At 38.2% G+C, this 19795-nt stretch overlaps 1 protein-coding gene across 2 annotated transcripts in view; it reads left to right on the top strand.

Moving 5' to 3' along the window:
• Window positions 1–19795, top strand: part of necab2 (N-terminal EF-hand calcium binding protein 2) — an 87126-nt gene that overhangs the window by 14127 nt on the left and 53204 nt on the right. For both annotated transcript variants that reach the window (XM_055032173.1, XM_055032166.1), the window contains exons 3-5: window positions 11533–11641; window positions 15579–15604; window positions 15730–15827. In XM_055032173.1, coding sequence (XP_054888148.1) covers window positions 11533–11641; window positions 15579–15604; window positions 15730–15827 — 233 coding nt within the window. The remainder of the gene's footprint in view (window positions 1–11532; window positions 11642–15578; window positions 15605–15729; window positions 15828–19795) is intronic.

The following is a 19795-nucleotide window of genomic DNA, read 5'->3' as shown; positions in this document are numbered from 1 at the left end:
TTAGATGTTCAAAGTTTGAGACATTGGTTTATAACGTAACCCTGCTTTTAACTTCTCTACAACTTTATCTCTGATTTGTGCTCCTTGATAATTAGCAAAGTTGTTTGTTCGCTAATGAAATCTCTGAGGTACTAATGGTGAGATTATGTCTTACACAGTGTGTCGGGGTTCTATTCTGACTTGGACATCCAAAAAAATGACTGGCCAAGGCCGAAGATCAGTGAAATTTATTAAGCTTTTCTCAGGTGAACATATATCAGGTGTGGATGGGATTGAACACAGATGCAACATAGATTTATTTCTAAAAAGAGAATTGGAAACAGTCCATTATTTTTTAGTCACGTCACAAATATGTATTAATCTTTGTTGGTTTGTTACATACAATTGTAATTCTTGGTGTGAACAAAGATTTTCATGGGAGTTCTTTGTTTTTTTGTTTTGTTTTGCAAGGCATTGTGTGTCAGAACAAAACTGAGTGCCTGATGAAGTGTTTCCTGTCAAAACAGAAGATCTTCTGAGTGATATAAGATGATCTCCTGTTCATCCAATAGAGCCAATTGCTTCACATTTAAATATGAAGCAATTGTTCCCTACCGGTTTCCCTCATTGTTCCCCTTCAGACGTGCAGTCTCACCTCTGTTCCCGAATCTCAGCTGCTTCTGTATTTCTGACACACTTCACTGATTTTTCCTGTCGAGTTACATTTGATGTTCACCCCGCAGATGGCATCTACTACAGCATCTGTTGCCAATAAACAGACACTCCTACTTTACCGCTCACTACAGTGTTTTTCCAAAACCCTGTTGACCGACAGAAGTTGCTTCCCCAACACAAATGGATGATTTTTGTTTGCAGTCAGTCGCAGTTATGTGGCATTCTGTGAAAAACACTGCTTCAGTACATTTTGTAGAAGTTAAAAATTGTTAAAAGCTAAAGTTATGCCCTACTAAAATGTGTCTGGATTTGTAAAATAAAATAAAATAAAAGATGTTATGAATCAAGATCCATTATACATACTCCCTCTTTTCAAACCTGTTAAATTCTTTAAATTGACAGATAGAATGAATAACGCAAAAATTAATCTTTAAAGCGAGTTGCAGCATTCTTATTTAGCCACTGACAGACCAATGGAGAATTGTACTTAGACCTTAACAATTTGCTGGCCATGTTATTGAGCTGATCTTTTTTCCTGAGAAAATTTATGAATGTCGTCTACACTGAGGACCGATGCATTATCATCGTGAAATAATTACTTTGTTACCAAGCCTGCTTTGGAAAATGTTTTCTGGTGGTCATCCTGTCCATCCTCAACCTGACCTGCAAAATCTTTTCTTCAGAAACCCAAACTTCTTTTCTTTTCAGGCCATTGGTTGTTTGGGTTTCCACAGAGGAGTCTAAATTCACACAGCTCGTAATGTTTAACATCATTCAGGGCTGATGTGAAACCAGCTTGAGAAAAACATGACTTCCTGTGTGGACAGTGCACTCTGTCAGGTGAACCAATCCACCTCAGGCTGCATGTGGGCATTTCACATATTTATGAATTTATCAATAATAACCCAAACAAAGGTGCAAAGTTGGAGCTATTTCATTCTTAAACTATAAGAAAATCTTAGGAAATCAGGGAGGTCTTTAAGACTTTTTGAAAACCCGTAGCAGTTCAAGGGTTGAAAAACACTTAAGAGGGTCTTAAAAAAGTATACATTTACATAACAGCAATACCCTAAAAGCTTTAGCGTGGCAGTTTTGATTTATGGTTTAATATTCTTTATTTCAGTGAAAGTTAAGCAGGCCTTGTATGATAAATGAGTTTTGTTTTATAAGGGCCAGTGTAACAACATAAAGCAATTGCATGCAAACATCACAGCCGTAACTTGAGGCGATATTTAAAATGCTTTCATGTGTGCATAAAAACACATACTTTATGTACTGCTAAACTCACCATCAGACCAAAGGTGATGTTTTTTTTTTAAATGAAAGTTGACAAAGACAGTGCTTTCCTCTTGTTTTGTGCTGTAAATAAAATAGTTTTCATATTTTAAACAAATATTTTGTTACAGTTATGTGTACCTAAATGTCAAAGGATATTAGGAATATCTGGCAAAGCAACTGGTCAAGTAGTTTCAGAATAAAGATCATTTTTTCTTTTTATAACTTGTTCAAAGCCAAAGAAGTCTAAGACTAACTTTGTCTTGTGTTTTAATATGCACAATGTCCCCATTTTGAAAGGAGAGCTTATTGTTTTGAGATGGTTTATTTTGTCGAAACAAAGTCCATTTTATCTTAATCACAATCCAAGGAAGTGAAAGATCAAAATCAAGGGTTTATTCAGGCTGCATCTTGAAAGCAACTCAGAAATATAACCTTGTAATTCATAATCTGGTTTATTGGCTTTCATTCAGCCTCAAGAGACAGCAGAACTGGATAATTGTATTTACCAAGCTAAACAGGTTTCTTCTAATTTGAGTACATTGGATGGAGCAGGAGACGGAAAGATTGATCGGGTCTTGCCTGGAGCTGTAAGGGCTTTACGCTGGTATTTGGTGAAGACGGACTGTGAAGCGCTGAGCTCTGAATTCACTGATGCATCTACATCCCATGCCTCAGCTGCAGTTATGAGAGCTGGATCATGACTGAAAAGTACCAGTGTTAGGATAAAAGAGGCTGAAATGAGAGCTTTACCTTGGAGAAGAGGTGAAGAGGTTTGTCATTTGAGAGAAGGAAACGCAGTGAGATGATTTGGAATATGATTGGAAGGCCTCCGGAAAAGCTTCTTTGATGGTTTTCAGTTGGAGCAGAGCCTTAGGCAAACCCAAAACTCACTTTAAGGAGTTTTTATGTTTTTACCAAACATTGGATGAGGTTTGTTTCTTTAGGATAACTATTCTTTTTTCTCTTTCTAGCAAAACATGTGGTGTCTTTTCAAATTCAATTTAGGAATAAAAAATAAGTTCTTTAATTAACTAATTTTGAATTAATTCAGTTTGGTTTTTCGTGGGAACTAACATGCAAGTCGAAGGTTTGGAAGTAGCTGATATTTGGGATAATATTTCATTTAGTAGCGAAAGCTCAACTAAATGAAAACAGTCCAAACACAGATCTGGTTCCACACTTACATTCAGTGCTGCCTCTCTTTACTGAGGATAAAGTTATCACTTGAGAGGATGCCAACAATTGTTGAGTCGATTTCATTTATGCAGAATCCCTTAAAGTCATTTCTGCTGAGAGCTGCTGGAATGGATGGCTCAACAGAGCTATGACTCTGTCTAAGTTTGGCAGCTGCACTGAAAATGAATGTAGGATTATGCCTATCCTCCTCTATTAAACATGAAAAGTATGCTGTTGTAGATTGGCCTGATGTCATCTCAAGACACTTTGATTGCATCAAAACGATTGACTTCAATTACTCATTCTAGGCAAATTGGTCATCATACCCTCAATGGCTGCTGCGGCTTCAGTGCATTTATACTGAAAACAGGCAACTGATAAGAAAAATAAGAAAAAGAATATTGTTTAATGTCCCAATGCTCCATTATCTTCCTCTAAACACCATCATCTTGTGAAAATGAGTTGTGGACATTGTGAGTATTTCACTGCCTGAAGTTGCAGGAACAGAAACAGTAATGTGGAAATCAGCCACAAAGGACTGACTGAAGCAGAGGGAGGCCGCTGATGATGCTGGGATCTGCTACATAGATCGTCCTCAAAGGTGCCTCCATTATCTGCCATCAGAGAGGATTACTAATCATTAGGATAGAGCCACATAGTCGCTCCTGAACTTTACAGATACACATCATCTTCACTTGTATTGTACTGTGAGAAGCCACACTCCTCTAATAATAACATTATTATGTTCAGGGAGCAGATTGATGATAATTACACATCATTCCACTCCCCATTGAGACAGAAAATAGATAAGGGTGGCTGATGAACATTTACTGTGGCTGATCTCTTTATGCAGGCAGAAACACAGTGACTTGCTCCCAACAGGGATCCATCTGTCAGCATTGACATGCAGACAGAATCGTACCTTCTTATTAAGACAAATTATTGCACACATCCCTTTGCTTTTTCTGATGCTATAAATAAAACAATTTAAGGCACAATAGGCCTCATTTGTCAAAAAACCAGTGTAGATTGAGACATAGAAATTATCTTAGCTTAAAGTTTCATGTAGGATTTATAAAATTTTTTTCATAGAAACCATTCTAGTGTTCAACCAATTATGTCTTGGAATATCTAGCGCCTCGAAAAAGTCACAATTTACATGCCATGGCCTATTTACTCAGTTCCAGGAGGAAGATGTTGGCGGGGGGCTGGCCCCTGTGGTGTGCTGTTGTTTGTGTTGGTGCTCGGACCATGTCTCAGGATGCTTGGTTCCTGTCTGGCTGCCTATGGGTTCTGGAGGTGTGTCAGGTCGACTGTTGGCTGCAAAACTAAACTGGGCTCTTATGGGAATCCCTCGTTCTTGACCTGTAGGGGGCTAGCTAACCAGGTGGGTTGGTAATGTGCCCTCCCTCCCTCGTTTCTTCCAGGTACCACACTGAGCTCCTGCCTGCCCAGCATGTTGGAAGCTCTGCAGAGGTTTCTCCTGCTGGGCAGTTTCGCTTTCGGGGATTTGTATGACCATTGCAGGAACTGGGTTACAGGCTTGACCTGTACTTCAGTGATAACTTAGCTCTGTGTGGGGCATATAGCTGCTCTAGCATGGTGTCCCACAGGGGCTTCCTGATGCCGATGATGATTGCTGAGTGATGCAGCCCTCCTACCAGAGTTGTCATGAAACTAAAATTTTAAACTCAATATTGACTCTAAGGTTTTTTTTTCAGGATATATTCTATCAGGCTATACTGAGTTTGTTCATTATGTTTTGCATTTCGAGTTTGATATTCTCAGAAACTTGTGAAGATTTCCGTTCCTAAATCCTTAAAAAGATCGAACTTGACGAATCTGTTGTAAACATTTTGCACAGCCACCCCAAGAATACTTTTTAGCCAGACAATGGCACAGAGTTAGTCATTCAAGCTTATTTTATTCAAGCTTTAGATGACACCCCAGAAGCCTTTATTCAACTCTAAGTAGACAGGAGAAAAGGTAGAAGAAGCACATGCAGCAAATGTCCAAACTGGAGAATCAAACTAGTTGAGGACTATAGCCTACATAAAGGCCACATGTTTTATCACTGAGCCATGTGGCACCCAGAACCTTTCTAGCTTTTGAACCTCCTAAAACAAAGTAGAAAAAATGTTCTTATGTTTTTAAAATGTTGTTCAGAAATGTTCTTCTTAAACGTGTTATATTGATTAAACGTCAAGGTTTCTTCATGCAAATATGCAGCTGTTTGCACTTCAGTCTCTGTTGGCGGTTTTCTTTTGAGAGTCGATGGCCCAGTTTAATGACCCAGAGTGTTGAGGCTTTATGCTCCTGTGGTCACATTCCCTGGAGCCAGAGGTTCCCCCCTCCCCGTCTAAAATGAGCCTGAATGGCTTGTCTTGTGTTTAAATGTTTAATTGGACGTCTGACTTATGAAAGTTGTGGATCCAGTCTGCTCAGGTGTTCATGTAATGAATTCATTTGCATTAATGTTGATGTGGCTGACTGAGCGCAGCATCAGAAGAAACTAACTGGTTGTAATGTGTAGGTTTATTAAAGCCTGTGTGAAATAGTAACTCCCAGGATTTCAGGTGTGTGGTTCTGATGGGACGTTGAGGATGAACAGGAACTGACAGCGCCATACTTCCTCGTCTGTCAGACGGAACAGATGCATGGGAATGATATATTCACACATCGCCACAAACATTTCTTCTGTTCTCAAACAGCTGCAATACTTAAGCAGAACAATATAAGAATTTGTATTTATTTATTCTTTTTAAATAGTTGTGTGATTTATTTTCAGTATAGCTAGAGTTATTATGTGAAGGCATTAAAGTTGCTACAGATCAATACTGAACACCAAATAACCCAGCAAACGGGGCTACCAGAGAATGGTTTGATCAAAGCAATCCAGTTCAGAAGACTTGAACTTCTGAACTGGAAAGTTCAATGACCTTCTCAGCTTGAGATATTGCGCAAAGATGAATGTTAAAAAAAAATGTTGTTTCTGTGTGTGTGTGGCAGGGCATTAATATTTAAATGCATTTAAATATTACATTCTAAACAATAATTGAAAGTTGTTCTGTATTCTGTCCTCTTAAATCATATCTGTTTTATTAATATTTTATTAATTCACTTAAAGTTCTGTGATTATGTTGATTTGAATTATTCTGTTTTACTAAGCAAGATCAGATCAAGTTCAGAATTGGTACCATACTTATACAGTTTTAGGTATTTTTCAGACTCACAGAAAAGTCTCAACCACTGTTCAGAGAATATTCATAAATGCTTAATTTTGATTCGCTAAACCATGACAGCTTTCTGTGCAGGTGTTATGACTTAAACAACATCAATTTACTTTGCTCACTTTTTCCTGCGGTGCCACTTCTAAATATGGCAGCCGTCCTTTTCCTCTAATGAATTATATATTCTCCATTCTCCTCATTCACGCTGCTGTTTCTGTGAATAGCCTGACAGGGGAGTTGGTGTGATTTAATGTGAGCTTCAGATGAACTCATTTGTCAACAAGGACCAGATTAGCTACATCTGAGTGCAGTTTTAGTGTTTTTGAATCCAGCTAATGCAAAAAGAAGCCGAACTGTTCCAACTTTTCCCTCCCGTATCCCTTCAAGAAATAATTATTTTTAAGCAGACAAGTGGAGGGAGCCAGATATTCAGAAACAAGCAGAAGTACGACAAATGTGTTAGTAGATGACAGATGGAGAAAGTGATGGTTGTTTTCTGAGCCTGGAAGCAGGGTCAGTTTCCCCCTTGAGTTGCCATGACAACTGATCACGGCAACTCAATGATGATGTACATGACGACGTAAAAGACAAAGTGAAGCAAGTAACTACAAGGAAGCGCCGTACAGCCGTCCTTTTAAAACTTACGAGCCCTAAACCAAAATTAGATTTTTGCAGCAAAACAATTTTTATAGCAAGTGCATCATTCCTGTGAGGAGTCATGGAATAGGTCGTCGTTTTACGGAACCTTGGTATTAAGAAAAGCATTTCACTGTGGGGGAGAAGCCTTGGCAGCGAGTTTACTTTCTCCTTCTGTCGAACAATTTTCCCTCAGGAAAACGGAAATCACCTCCTCACCTCCGAAAAGGGTACAATCTGCATTAAGAATGAAATCAGCTGCTCTGGCGGAGCGTTTAATCTCATGTTTACAGAGATGAATTGAACCTGAACCTCTTCTGGACTGATACGGTGCCATTAGGCAGCCTTGTAATGATGAGGTGCGTTCCTGGCATTTGCACCACCTGCAATTTGCTCCTCCACAGACGTGAAGTTATGCAGATCTGCCTTTTTCTATGATTGGCTTAACAAAGAAGTTTTTAGGTGGGATTAATTTGGGGGCATTTTCAGACTGAGGGGCCCTGATGAAACAAGTGGTGTGTTTATGTACCTGATAGTAAAATGAAAGAAAGAATAAGGGTCTCAATTTGCATAATGTGATTCAATGACTGAACAAATCAAAAGATTTGATTTGAATTGGGTGTGTGCAAGTAAAATGTCTAAAAACTTTTCATGTTTTTTTACAAGCATTTTCTTTGAGTGCTTTGTTTATTTTGAGATTTTCTCAAAGCATATGCATGTTTGATTCACATTGTGTAAATCAGCATCTCAATACTGGTTTTGTCAAAATACATTTTTAATTTATTACTTCTGTTGTTGTATGCAGAAGTGAATGTCTCCTTTAAATAAGAGAAAAACAGAAGAACATTCCATGTCAACCACAGTTTCATACCCACCAGTTTTCAAAAGTGTACAACATATTGAAATGCCGGAATTTAGTGATATTTTTATTTTCCAACTTAAAACAAATTATCTCTCAGGAGGAACGTTACAAAACAAGCAAACATAAAATGTAGCAGTGTACCTGGTTGCAGACTAATTAAAACTAATGTTTTGTTGAAACACCTTTAGAATGTATTTAAGTATGTAGTTTTTGATTTTTGTTGATCAGTGTATCACATCTTAACTCCACAGTGTTTCCCAAATCTGCATTGGAAAGATTCCCCTTCATTTCTTTCAAGCCAGTCTAACATGAACACTTGTTTATGAATACTTATATTAATATATTAATGGTACATTACATTGACATAAAATAAATTACATGTTGGTTTCTTTTATTTATTTATTTATTTTTTTTCAAACAATTTAGCTTTAACATAATGCAGAGAAAAATAGTTTGGATCTCCCACTATTAATACAGACAATAAAACAAAAATACTTATCACTAAATATGTATAATATTTATCAGCCATTACTCCACTAAGTATGATCATTTTGTTTTTACATTTATTCATGACTCATTTTCAATGTTGCTGTAAATCCTTTAATTCTCCTGAAAGCAAAACCAAGCAGGCGGATATCAAAGCGGGTGCATCATACAAGTACTACTTTGGAGAGCAAAGCTTTAGTGTACATTTTGATTTGCAATTTTTTCACCAAAATAGGAAAAAGACCCTTCCTTTCACTACATGAGTCGTGACTTTCTATATATTCTTTGCCACTACATCAAGAAACCTTGCTGGATTTTTCTGTTGTTTTTTGTTTGTTTTCCAAATCAGTCTTTGTCTTAACAATGGCAGGTATCACAATGGCAGGTATCACCTTGAACTCTCGTGCTACCAGAAATAAGTTGCTCTGGTAAATTTCTTGACAGAAATCTTTATGGTGACAATTGATTGTAGCATCAAAACATGCAGTAATTTTGCAGCTGAGAAGTAAGTAATCAGCAGATTCAAATCAAAGACCTTCAGTAACTGCAGCTTCGCCTGCACCGCATCTTGTCTCCTCCCTGCTGCTGTATGGTACATTTGTGTGAGTGTGTCTTTTCCCTTGCATTAAAACCATTTCCCTTGATGGACCTTTTTGGACAATAAAATAAAGATCGTTTCAGCAAACGATGCCAGTCTGCGGAGTCTCATTCGCCGGAGACAGGATGCTGTTGCATCACCTCCTCTGATGATGGTGACTTGCGTGATTTCTGAGCAGAGTGCTTATCTGAGTTGTACATTATTTATGGAGGGGTTTGCTTGGTGAATGCTGGCTGCAGCACCAGGACATGGAGGAGAGGAAGCTGCAGAAATTATCCATGGATGTTGCTCAGCAGTAGCCCTTTGAAGCCTCTCTGTCCTATTAGGAGAATACAAAAAGAGTAACTCCCAACAGAGAACACGGAAGTTGCACATTACATTTGTGTACGGCTGCTTTGACAAAAAGAGCTTGAAAAGAAAAAGTGGGTCAGGAATCAGGGAAGATGTAGGTTTTGTCAGACATGTAATTGAGGAGTGTGTTATGCTTTTGTAAAATGAGGTTAGCATGGTGTGTTGGTAGAGGAAAGTGGGGCTCAAAAATGGGTCATAGCTGCATTAAACACCAGTTTTTCTTTTTTTTATGGCTCAGAATATGAAAACATCGTGGACATCAGTTGGACAGTCACAGTAGGAGTGATGCTGTGGAACCAAGAAGTGACATTTCAGAAGTCACGCCTTCTGTCATTTAAAGGTTACTCTAAGCACACTAAAGAAAAACTGATTTTTTTTTTGTCTTATTAAGCATGCCACAACATTTAAGAAATACTCTGCCGTGTGTATCTGTAATAAGATGAAAGAACAGAATGAGGAAAGATGAAGAGTTGTGATTTTGATAGAGAAAAGAAGGCACTCTGTTCTCCCTGAAATTACAATCAGTTTATTTTTAGTAAAAACTAACCTGGAGTCAGTTTTTCTTTAGTATTTGCTCAGAGGTAAATGTGAATATGTCTTTTTTTTTTAAATTTCTTATATCTTTACATTTCAGGTATCAGGTTGAGTTTTATTGTCGTGTAGTAATGAGGGTACACAGCTTTTTGTTAACGACAGATAACTGGAGGGGTATTGCTTGCCAAAACTGAAGATCACATTGGAAACCAGTTTTAAAAGTGCAACTGAGAAAGTGCAGAGGGAATAGAAGAGGCAGACTTGAAGAGCAGCAAGTATGAACTCTGTCCTTTGTAAAAGCTGCAGTGCCCTTAGCCTCCTGGTTTTGGGTGCAGCTCTGCAGCGTTCCCAGAGCTGCACCCAGTAACCGCACTTAACCACGGACTCACTCTGATGGCACAGTAAATTAATATTTGATATGAAGCTTTGTATGATGGAGAGACAGACAGGCCAACAGTATAACTGACACATGCAGATAATGACATGCAGAATACCTGCCATAACTTAAAAACTAAATTCAAAAAGCAAAGCAAGGAAGTTAATGGACTGTCTAAATTATCTTTAATTTATGTTTTCAATTTTCAGGGTCCGGAATTGCTTTGAATTTTTTGTTAATTCATGGCTGGTGAAGTAGTGAATAGCTGGTGAATAGCATTAAACTATAACGTATGCTGTGTTGCTTTTGAGGCATTGTAAAAATGGTGAAGAGTTGAGGATTCTTCTTGAACAGAAAAATCTTTTTAGAAAGATTCAGCTCATCAGTCAGTCAGCAGCAGATGGCAAGTTAATGAAATAATGCAACTTGCCATCAGCTGATGTTGCATGAAGGAATCAGACATGAAGCAATGTTTTCCTATCAGGCCGAGGCAGACTGGAGTAGATGATGGAGTCCTACTGCAGCTCATGCTGACTGTGAGGATGCATGATTACAGACATAGTTGGAGATGAAAAAACATTGACAATTTTAGAAGTATAGATTTGAAAATGCATATGAAAAAGCTAAAATATGGAAGTTTTAGCTTCCATGTTTTAGAAGCTAAAACTTCTAAAATGTTCTTGGTTACAACAAGAACATTTTGTTCTTGTTGTAACCAAGAACAAAATGTTCTTGGTTACAATTTGGAAGCACTGTGAAACTAATACAGGTAAAAGATCAATATCTCACAGTCTATAGGTCAATGGACACGTGTATTGATTTTGGTTTATATGTTCAGCTAGAGAAAACTCCTGCTGATCAGAAAAGCGATGGACCCTGGGACTTAATAAAAGAGGCAACACTTTCAGAGGCTGAAGCAGCATCCATTTTACGTTTTTAATTATTTATCCTCCAACAAGAAAAAAAACGCATCTATTTTTAACTACGGTGAGAAGCTTTAAAGAAAACTGGAGCTACAAGAAAATATGGTAAAGTTTTACTGTACAGTGCATCTGGAAAGTAATTAAAGCCTTAATCAAAATTTTAAAATTAATTCCTTTCCTCAAATGTCACAAACAAATACTAAGAATGAAGATTTTTGTAGTCATTTCAACTACAAAGACCAGAGAATCTTATTTCTCCTGGGCTGAGAGTCCTTCAGGTACCGTTTGGAAAACTCGGCAAATACAAAATACAGAAAACTGGCAAGCAATTCTTAAAATGTGCCAATCTGACATAACACTACTAGATATGCATGATCTTTGTTCTCCAGACAATTTAAAAGCGGTTTTGTTTCCCGTTTCTCCTGCAGATGATGGGAAGCTGTCGCTGGATGAGTTCCAGGCTTTCTTCTCTGACGGCACGTTGAACGAGGAGGAGCTGGAGAAACTGTTTCACACCATCGACTCTGATAACACCAGGTTAGCGTGCATACGTGAAGCACGCATGGCTGCATGAAGTGATGCCACATACAGAACATTTAGAGATGTGTGCATGTTTGTGTGCTCACTGCACCGTGACTTTGCGTGTTGACAACAACTTGTAGGCAATTTTGAAACCAAAGGGTGTGTGCACAAAGTTGTTTTTCTGCTCTGCAGCTTCAGTTTGCCATTTGAGTTGCATGTTTGGGGTGCTGGTGGGAAGTGGGTGAGGGTAAGGATGTGGAGTAAAATGTTAAAGATGAAAAAAAAACAATTTAGAATAATCTGGACAGCATTCTAGTTAGAAAGATATTCAATATGTTTTAAGACGTTTGAATTAAAACCAGGTTTCATGTGGTGCAAAAATGAACATTTTGAAATTTTCCGAGGTTGCTTGGCAGGAAAAAAAAAACACGACAGTCGCACATTTGTTTATCAGTTTTAGGATTACAAGTCTAAAACTGGAACACATTGAGCTGCTGAACCACATGGGTTGGTCTGCACAGCTTCCATTATTTTTAATGAAAGTATCATTTTCTTTTAATCAAACACATTAAACTCACTTTCATCATAACATCAAAGATGATCTGGTCAGCACAGCATTTACTTGTGTGTTAAAGATTGCCGTGGAACTAGCATCTTGCTTCGTTTAGTCCAAATGGATGCTTTAATTATTATAGAAACAGTTGTTTTGACAGTTTGCTGCTCTAGCACCAGCAGTGTGTATTAACACAATACCAAGGTGTTTGGACATCAGTAGTTATGTTGCTGCCAATAAGTCTGGAGACGTTTATGAGGCCTATTTCACATGTGAGAACTAGTTGAGACCTTCTGCTCAACAGACAAATTTACCTCAATGTCATTCTGCATGATGCTCAAATAAATTGGAGTAAAGTTCACAAGTTCTATGTCAGACTCAACAGAGCTTTGTGAGCCTGTCAGATGTTAAAGTTCATGACTGGACAATTAGAAAAAGTTAAGTATGACTTCTTTCGGAAGGGTTTGAGACGGAACGAGTTTGGTTATTAAAACTGTGTCAGAGTGAATAACAAAAAGTTCTGAAGCAATGGCATAGCTTATCTTAAGAAGTATATAATAATCAAAGTAGTTGATCCCTAACACAGCACCAACTACACAGCAAAAAGTCTAGAAAAGAAAAGAACCAATGTGTTGCAATGGCCTAAAGCCCAGATCTCAACCTGTTTGAGACTAATTGCAGGTACTGAGCCAGGTTTTGGTTCTGCTGGAGGTTTCTTCCTGTTAAAGGAGTGTTTTTTTTTCTCCATTGTCGCTAGATGCTAGCTAACTATGAGGGACAAAACGCAAGCGATTGTCTACTGTCACTACGTGCTCAAACAGGAGGAGTGAATGATGCAACTCAATGACTCCATGCAATCTGCTGGATTTTAACTAATCTGAATAATCATTTGAGATTAAGACATTGTTTGATGATTCGAATCAATTGGAATGTATGTAATTGAATTCAAACAACCTTTTGTCAAGTACCTTAAGATGCCATTTGTTGTGAAATGGTGCTAAATCAATAAATTGAACTGAACTGAATTGACTTGCCAGGACCTTCAGAGAGCTGTGAAGTTATGATATGAAGATATATGGAAGACATAATTTCTTCACTACAGCGCAGGAGAAATTTTAGAGTTGAAATCATTTCAGTTCAATCAACCTTTGCATTTTGGAGATTGTCATGTGTATAATGCATTTTCTTAGATTTGCTGACATTTTAAGTCCCTCTTGTATTTTATAGTTTTCATATGTTGAGTTGTAAAAACGTCAGCGATCCAGTTTCCTCCTCGCCTTTCTTTCCTCTTTCCGTCTTCTTTGCCTACATTCTTCCATCCTACAACACATTAACCTGCCTTGTACATTTTTTGATTTAATTGACTCTCATTAAATCAGTTCATTGACCCTTTATAATCAGCTCATCCATCCTGCAGTCAGGAGAAGTGTGCTGACACAGTGAGATCTGAATAATCAGAAGCCCGACGGTTAATTTACACAAGCTCAAAATCCTGCAGTGCTTTGAATAAAATGAAACCAAGCAGAACAAAAGCTGACCTGTTAGCATTGTTGGAGGGTTGAAGCTGGTCCTGTTATAAATCCTCCTGCAGGCTTGGCCTTCTGACAGATTTGATCCATCTTTAAATCTGTGCAGCAAGTGGACCATGTGATTGCTGCCATCACCTATGGATGTTGGTCATCCAGCCTCTTGGAGATGGTCTCACTTCATAAGCCTCCTCGCCACAGTGGATGCAGGGCTGAGAAGTTCGAAAGTAGCATCATGTAGTTACAGATAAGGCTATTGATTGAGCTGAGTGGAAGCAGAAAAGGGGATTTGTTTCCCGTTTGAAGCATGAAGTTGATTGATGGAGGAAGAGGGACGAAGCAGGCAGAGACTGAGCGATACTCGCACCACACTCGTTTTCCTCCCACCACCCTTCAACTTGATCACCTTTTCAATCCATTCTCAGAGCTTCCTGTCTCTGTTTCTGTCATCCTTTTCAAGTTCTCATTCTGCTGTCAATCTGTCCGACACTGCATTCCCCGTATCCTCCTCCTCCTCTTCTCCACGTGTCATTCACTCCTGCCTCCAGTCCTTTCTACCCTCAGATCTTCATTGCACATCTGTCAGTCTGCCTGTAGTTTCTTGCAAATGGTGAAGATTTAATGTTATAAATCTCAGGTAAGTTAGTTTTGGGTCACCAAAGTTCTCTTGTAAATGCCACTCAATGATTCTGCTATTTGTCTGAAATAATTACATTTTTTCAACATTTGTTCTGTTTTCTGAATCTTTTTAATGTGTATTTTTTTTACATTAAAGGAGCACTGAAAAAGTTGCCATCACAATAGAACATGACTGATTGACCTTGACAAAGTGTAAATGATTTCAAACTTTTCTGAACATCTTACAGGCTAAAATGTGAGGCCTATTTAAAGTCTGTGACTGCTGATACAAGAATAAACTGAAAGAAGATAAGAGACAACCTTCTTCTGATATTCTGATGCTGATCTGATGTTTTAATACTCGTGCAGTGCAGCAATTTACAGATTTGTTTTCCTTTTTTTGATCAATGAAAATTGAAACTAAATCATGTGGTTTTAAACATGGACACTTGCTGATGCAATCAGTTCTTTCTGGTCATCAGCAGCTAGGGGACCCAGCAATGACTCTTGAAGAAACTATGTCATGATGCTTGCATCTTTTTTAAAAAGCCAAGTTTAATTATCCTTTTGACTTCCTAGTGATCGGCCCAGATGAGATTAATCCAAGGATCTCGCCAAACCACGTAGTCAGTTATAGTGGTGATGGTTGTGCAAAAAAGATTGATCTTTTACTCAGACTGAACTATGAGAAAATGTGAAACTCTCAGTTTCAATAGTAATTTAACCTTTTCAAGGAGTGTAAAAATTGCATTTTGTGCTCTCTGGAATGACCTGTACCCTGCCTCTGTCCTGTTGACCGCTGGAGGTAGGCACCAGCGCCCCTGGGAACCCCACGAGTGATGACCGTGTAAGATAATTGATGAATGGATCAATGGCTCTCTGGATTTTGTACTGATGTAGAGGTTTGCAGCTCAATCAGCCCAAATCAAACTGGAGATATTCTGGACTAAGACACCAATTCTTGTGCAGGATGACTTGCCATACCATCCTCCTCCTATCACTCAGAGAAATTCTAGTTTGTAGCAGTAAAACATTTACTCCCACAACAGGTTCCATCCTTTGAGCTGAGTAATGGCTGTACATCTCAGACGACCATCAGAGCATTCTTGAATTTCTCTCCTTCCACTCCTACTCTTTATTTTCTATAGATCTATGTACGACTGCATGCTAAAAACCTGTCCTTTGTTTCTGACCCTGCTCTTCTTTATCCTTTCCTTTCTTCCCATTTTCCTCACCTTCCTGCTTGCTGTCATAGTAATGTAGACACGAAGGAACTCTGTGGTAAGTAATCTGCAAGTTCTCATATTTAAAACAAACTTTTCAATTAAAATTCATTCTTTAAAGTTGCCCCTGACAAGTGGTGTGTGCCTCTAAATGCTTTGTAAATGTTTGTATGTGCAAAACAGACTACTTTGCCAAGCACATGGGAGACTATGAAGGAGTTCTGGCCTCATTGGAAACGCTGAACCTTTCCATCCTCAGAGCAATGGATTTCACCAAAAGGGTAGGAATGAGGAATGACTGGCATCTGTCTAGACTTCAACTGAGGGGAGATATTTTCCATATAAACTCCAGATAACACAGTTTCACAGTAAATATACGGTATACATACGGTACTCTCAGAAGACATTGATGTTTATTTAAACTCCACACAGTTATTTCAGCTTTAAACTCCTCTTCATTAAGAGTTGACTGGTGTGTGGAAACATTAAATAAAAGCCAATCATTATGTAAAAGTTCACAAAATATCCCAGAAAGATGGCACAATAATAAAGCTTTGGCTTTGGCCACTTGGTTATGTTTTATTGAAAAGTTTCTCCTGTTCTGGCATTCAAGCAATTGTAGTTTCTAATGACTTTAAAACCTTATGATCTCTTTACCTTCTAAAACCTTATAACTAAAACCTTACCTTCTAAAACCTTATATCTTTATACCTGCACCATTAAATGGTGCAGGTATAAAAGCCTTGCAAAACCGCCTCAAATGAGCTAATTATTTAGGTAGGTCATTTTGTTTTTGGAAATTTAAAATGCCTATCTTAACTTGGACATATATTGATTTAATATGCTCATTTAATATATTATTTTGTGATGGAAAAATAGCAAAACTTTTAAAATAATTTAAATTCATCTAACCTCCTTGTGATGTTTCAAATACTGATTTTATTTTTGCTTCTGAATTTCTAGCACAATTTGTGCAAATTTATGTAAATTATGATTTGAAATTCTTGCACTAATGTGTCATGCAGGTATAATGGGCAATTTCAGATGCGATCTTGCAGCAGAATTGTCGATTTGTTGTCCTTACTTTTAAACACAATGTTCTTTCTGTTACTTCGAGTCCAACTGCAGATATTTGAAATGCCTCCGGCAGAATATAATATTTCCCTCTGCATCTAATAAACTTGAGTCCCGGACAACCTTTGCCTGGCTGAGCAGAAGCAGTGCATCCATATACAGCTCCAACGACATACGGTACAATGCATACAGAGCGTGTTCCCACAGTGTGAAAGTAATGATGTGTGTTTTCTGGCTGGAATCTAATTCTCCCGTTGTTTAAGCTGCAGTAAAAATAATGGCACGTCAAGTTTCTGCTGCAGTGGTTTAGATTGTGAGTAGCAGCTGGAGAGCAGCAATGTGCCATTCCAGTGTTCCCCCAATAAGCTAAATATAGCAGCTGCTCCACAGCCACACCTCCTTCATTCACATGTGGAGTATTTGTGTGTATATCTCTATCCTGCAGCTCTGTCTTTATCTGTCTTTTAGCTGCAGGCCATTCAGCTGCACTCAGACACACTAAGCGCATGCACTGATCCTTTTACACACCTAGTTTCTCTCTAATGAACACCCTTTGTTTAATCAATCAGTCCAGTGTCTGTCTTGTTCTTCTATTGTATCACTCGTGCTCTTTTCTTTTCTTCTTCTGAAGCTCATTCGTACTATCCGTCCCTCAATCTCCTTCTCTTACCCAGAGTCTCATTATGGGCATGTTGGTGAATTGCAGACACGGCTTCTTTTTTTCCACAGCCACATCATTGCATCATATTTGTCATTCATGGCAGTAGATGATTGATTTTGTTTTGGTGCATTCTGAAATTGAGGAACTGCAGTCTATCGAGACGGTTTATCTACACACATTGGAGTTTTCCCCCCTTGACAAACTACACTGGTCATATTACAATAGGTTTCTTTGAGTCTTTATTTTTTAGGTCTCATTATCCCCATCCATATTGTATGAATTAGATTAACATAAAGAATTTATACCTGCTGATTTGAGCAAGATCCAATGCCAATTGGCCAGAGTTGAGTCGTGATAATGGATTCAGCCAGACTGAAAAGTCCCTTAATGGATTCAGTTAATGAGACCATTTTTAAATTTAGTTCTTTTGGCGTGCCTTCGCAATGTGACTGACCATCCTAAAATAAACAGAAGATTTAGAAGTGATGGATTCAGGTTTCTTCCCTCCTGGTTTAACTTTACATCAGTGCAGCATCATGTGTTTTCAGTTGACCTTCCTCTTAAATCGGTGAGTTTAAGCAGAGAGAAGTTTAAAACATGGACATTGGCTGTCAAGGAGGAGAATTAATATCTTCTCGTTCAGGTTGTCATTGGTCTCTTTAGCCGAGTCCCAGACCTGGTCTAAGCCAAGGCTTCTTTCTGTTTCAGCAAACTCTTAGTTCTAGCTTGGCATCATAATTTCATATAATTTTTTTTGTGGGGTGTATTTCTCTCCAGACGGTTGAGGCAGATGGTCGGCCATTTGACGAAAAGATTTCGGGCAATCTGTTGGTATTCTTAAATAACTTTTACTTGCTTTCTTTTTGTGATCCACTCAAACTGTGTGCTTGGGATTGCTTTATGGGGTTAAGCTCCACTCAGCCAGGACAAATCTAAAATATCTTGCAAAATGACTCACACCTCTTGAACTGTTGTCATATTAAACACTGAAAATAGTTTTTATTAATAAAAATCTGAAAAGTCTAACTTGCAAGTGGCAGGCCCCCCTTTAATTTAGTATCCCTAAAAGTATTTTGTAACCCGTTTCCTTCAGGAGTAATTTAATTGATGTAAAAGGTCCCATTTAATTTCACCATAAATCTATTTTTGCTGAGATCCACCACTCGGATGGAAAACCCCGTAGTCATGACAAGCTTTATGAAAGAATTGCGGCTAAATTTTACCTGAAACCAGCAAATATAAGAAGGGTGCTCTGTTCACATGACTCTGAACTTACTGCCCAAATATCAAAACACCAGCTTGGTAAAAACCAGCCTCTTGTTCTGTTTACAGAGGTTCTGGATCCTCACAGTTGTAGTCTGTGACAGGACTGAAATCTTTTTTTTTTTTTTCCTCTTAGCTGGATGCTCTGTCAAGAAATTGAAATACATTTTCAGTACTGCAGTCTGTGAATGTGAACTCTGCAAACACAAAACACTATAAAAACTGATGGATCTATTATTTGCCCTTTGAACTTTAATTCACACTATGGTCCTTCTTTGTTAGCAAATGGAATGGCACCTTCTTCACTGAAGAATTTCCAGTAAAAACGAATTTTTTTCTTGTTTTAAACTCATGCTAATTAATTTTTTTAAATGTGTCCTGCTGACCTAAAAGCAGCACAGCTTTAACATCATGGAGGTTTTATTATAAGGAAATTGCCTTTTAACTTGTTTACTTTAGATTTCAGTGGTTTTATTGTTGCAGGTGTTATAAAAAAAAAGCTCATGTACCTAAATAATTACTAAGCAACAGAGAAAAGAGCGATGTATTCACCTTCTGCACTTGCCAAGTGACGCAGCTTAAATGCTCTTTTTTTTTTAGTCTCTTGCATTCAGATTCTCCCTTCTTATCTCTGAAGAAACATTAAATGCTTCATGCTTAGCCAGCTCCGGTTTCTAATGGGCCTTATCTGCTCTTCTGGAAAAGGCCTGAGTGAGCCGCCTGAGAGCTGCACAAATGGGGATAAAAGGTTTTAAGGCTCTGAAATGGTTGTAATGGCTGCATATGTTTCAAATTTAGTCTCTGAAACCACCAGTGGTCTTAAATCTTTGCTTTTTGCCTGTGTAAAACTTCCAAATTTATAATTAAAAGAATTGGTGATATAAGAATCTTAAATGAGTTAATTTACTTTGTTTTGTTTTTTTTTTGTTGTTGTTTTTTTTTGTTTGTTTGTCTGTTTTTTCCTCTGGAAACTCTCCAGAGAAAATCTTTCAACTTGAGGTTGCCAAAAGGCGACTGTAAAGGCGGAGCCAGTATACGAACCGTTTTATTAGTTGGAGCAGAAAGCTGCAGCATGACCCTAGCTCTTTTTAGAGCCCAGTGAGAATTGATTACCTCCTCATCCACCTGAATAAATACAGGGAGAAAGGAAAAAATGAGTGAGATGGGGAGACAGAAGTTGCACTCAGCAGTCGAACGCTGCATTGCACAAAAGCGTTTCCCTCCTCTGTAAAGGAGTGGACTGGCACCAAT

Source organism: Poeciliopsis prolifica, unplaced genomic scaffold, assembly GCF_027474105.1.
Source record: "Poeciliopsis prolifica strain line A6 unplaced genomic scaffold, Auburn_PproV2 SCAFFOLD001, whole genome shotgun sequence".
NCBI lineage: Eukaryota > Metazoa > Chordata > Actinopteri > Cyprinodontiformes > Poeciliidae > Poeciliopsis > Poeciliopsis prolifica.
The sequence above is the reverse complement of the archived record's forward strand: the minus strand, read 5'-3'. Positions and strand labels throughout refer to the sequence as shown.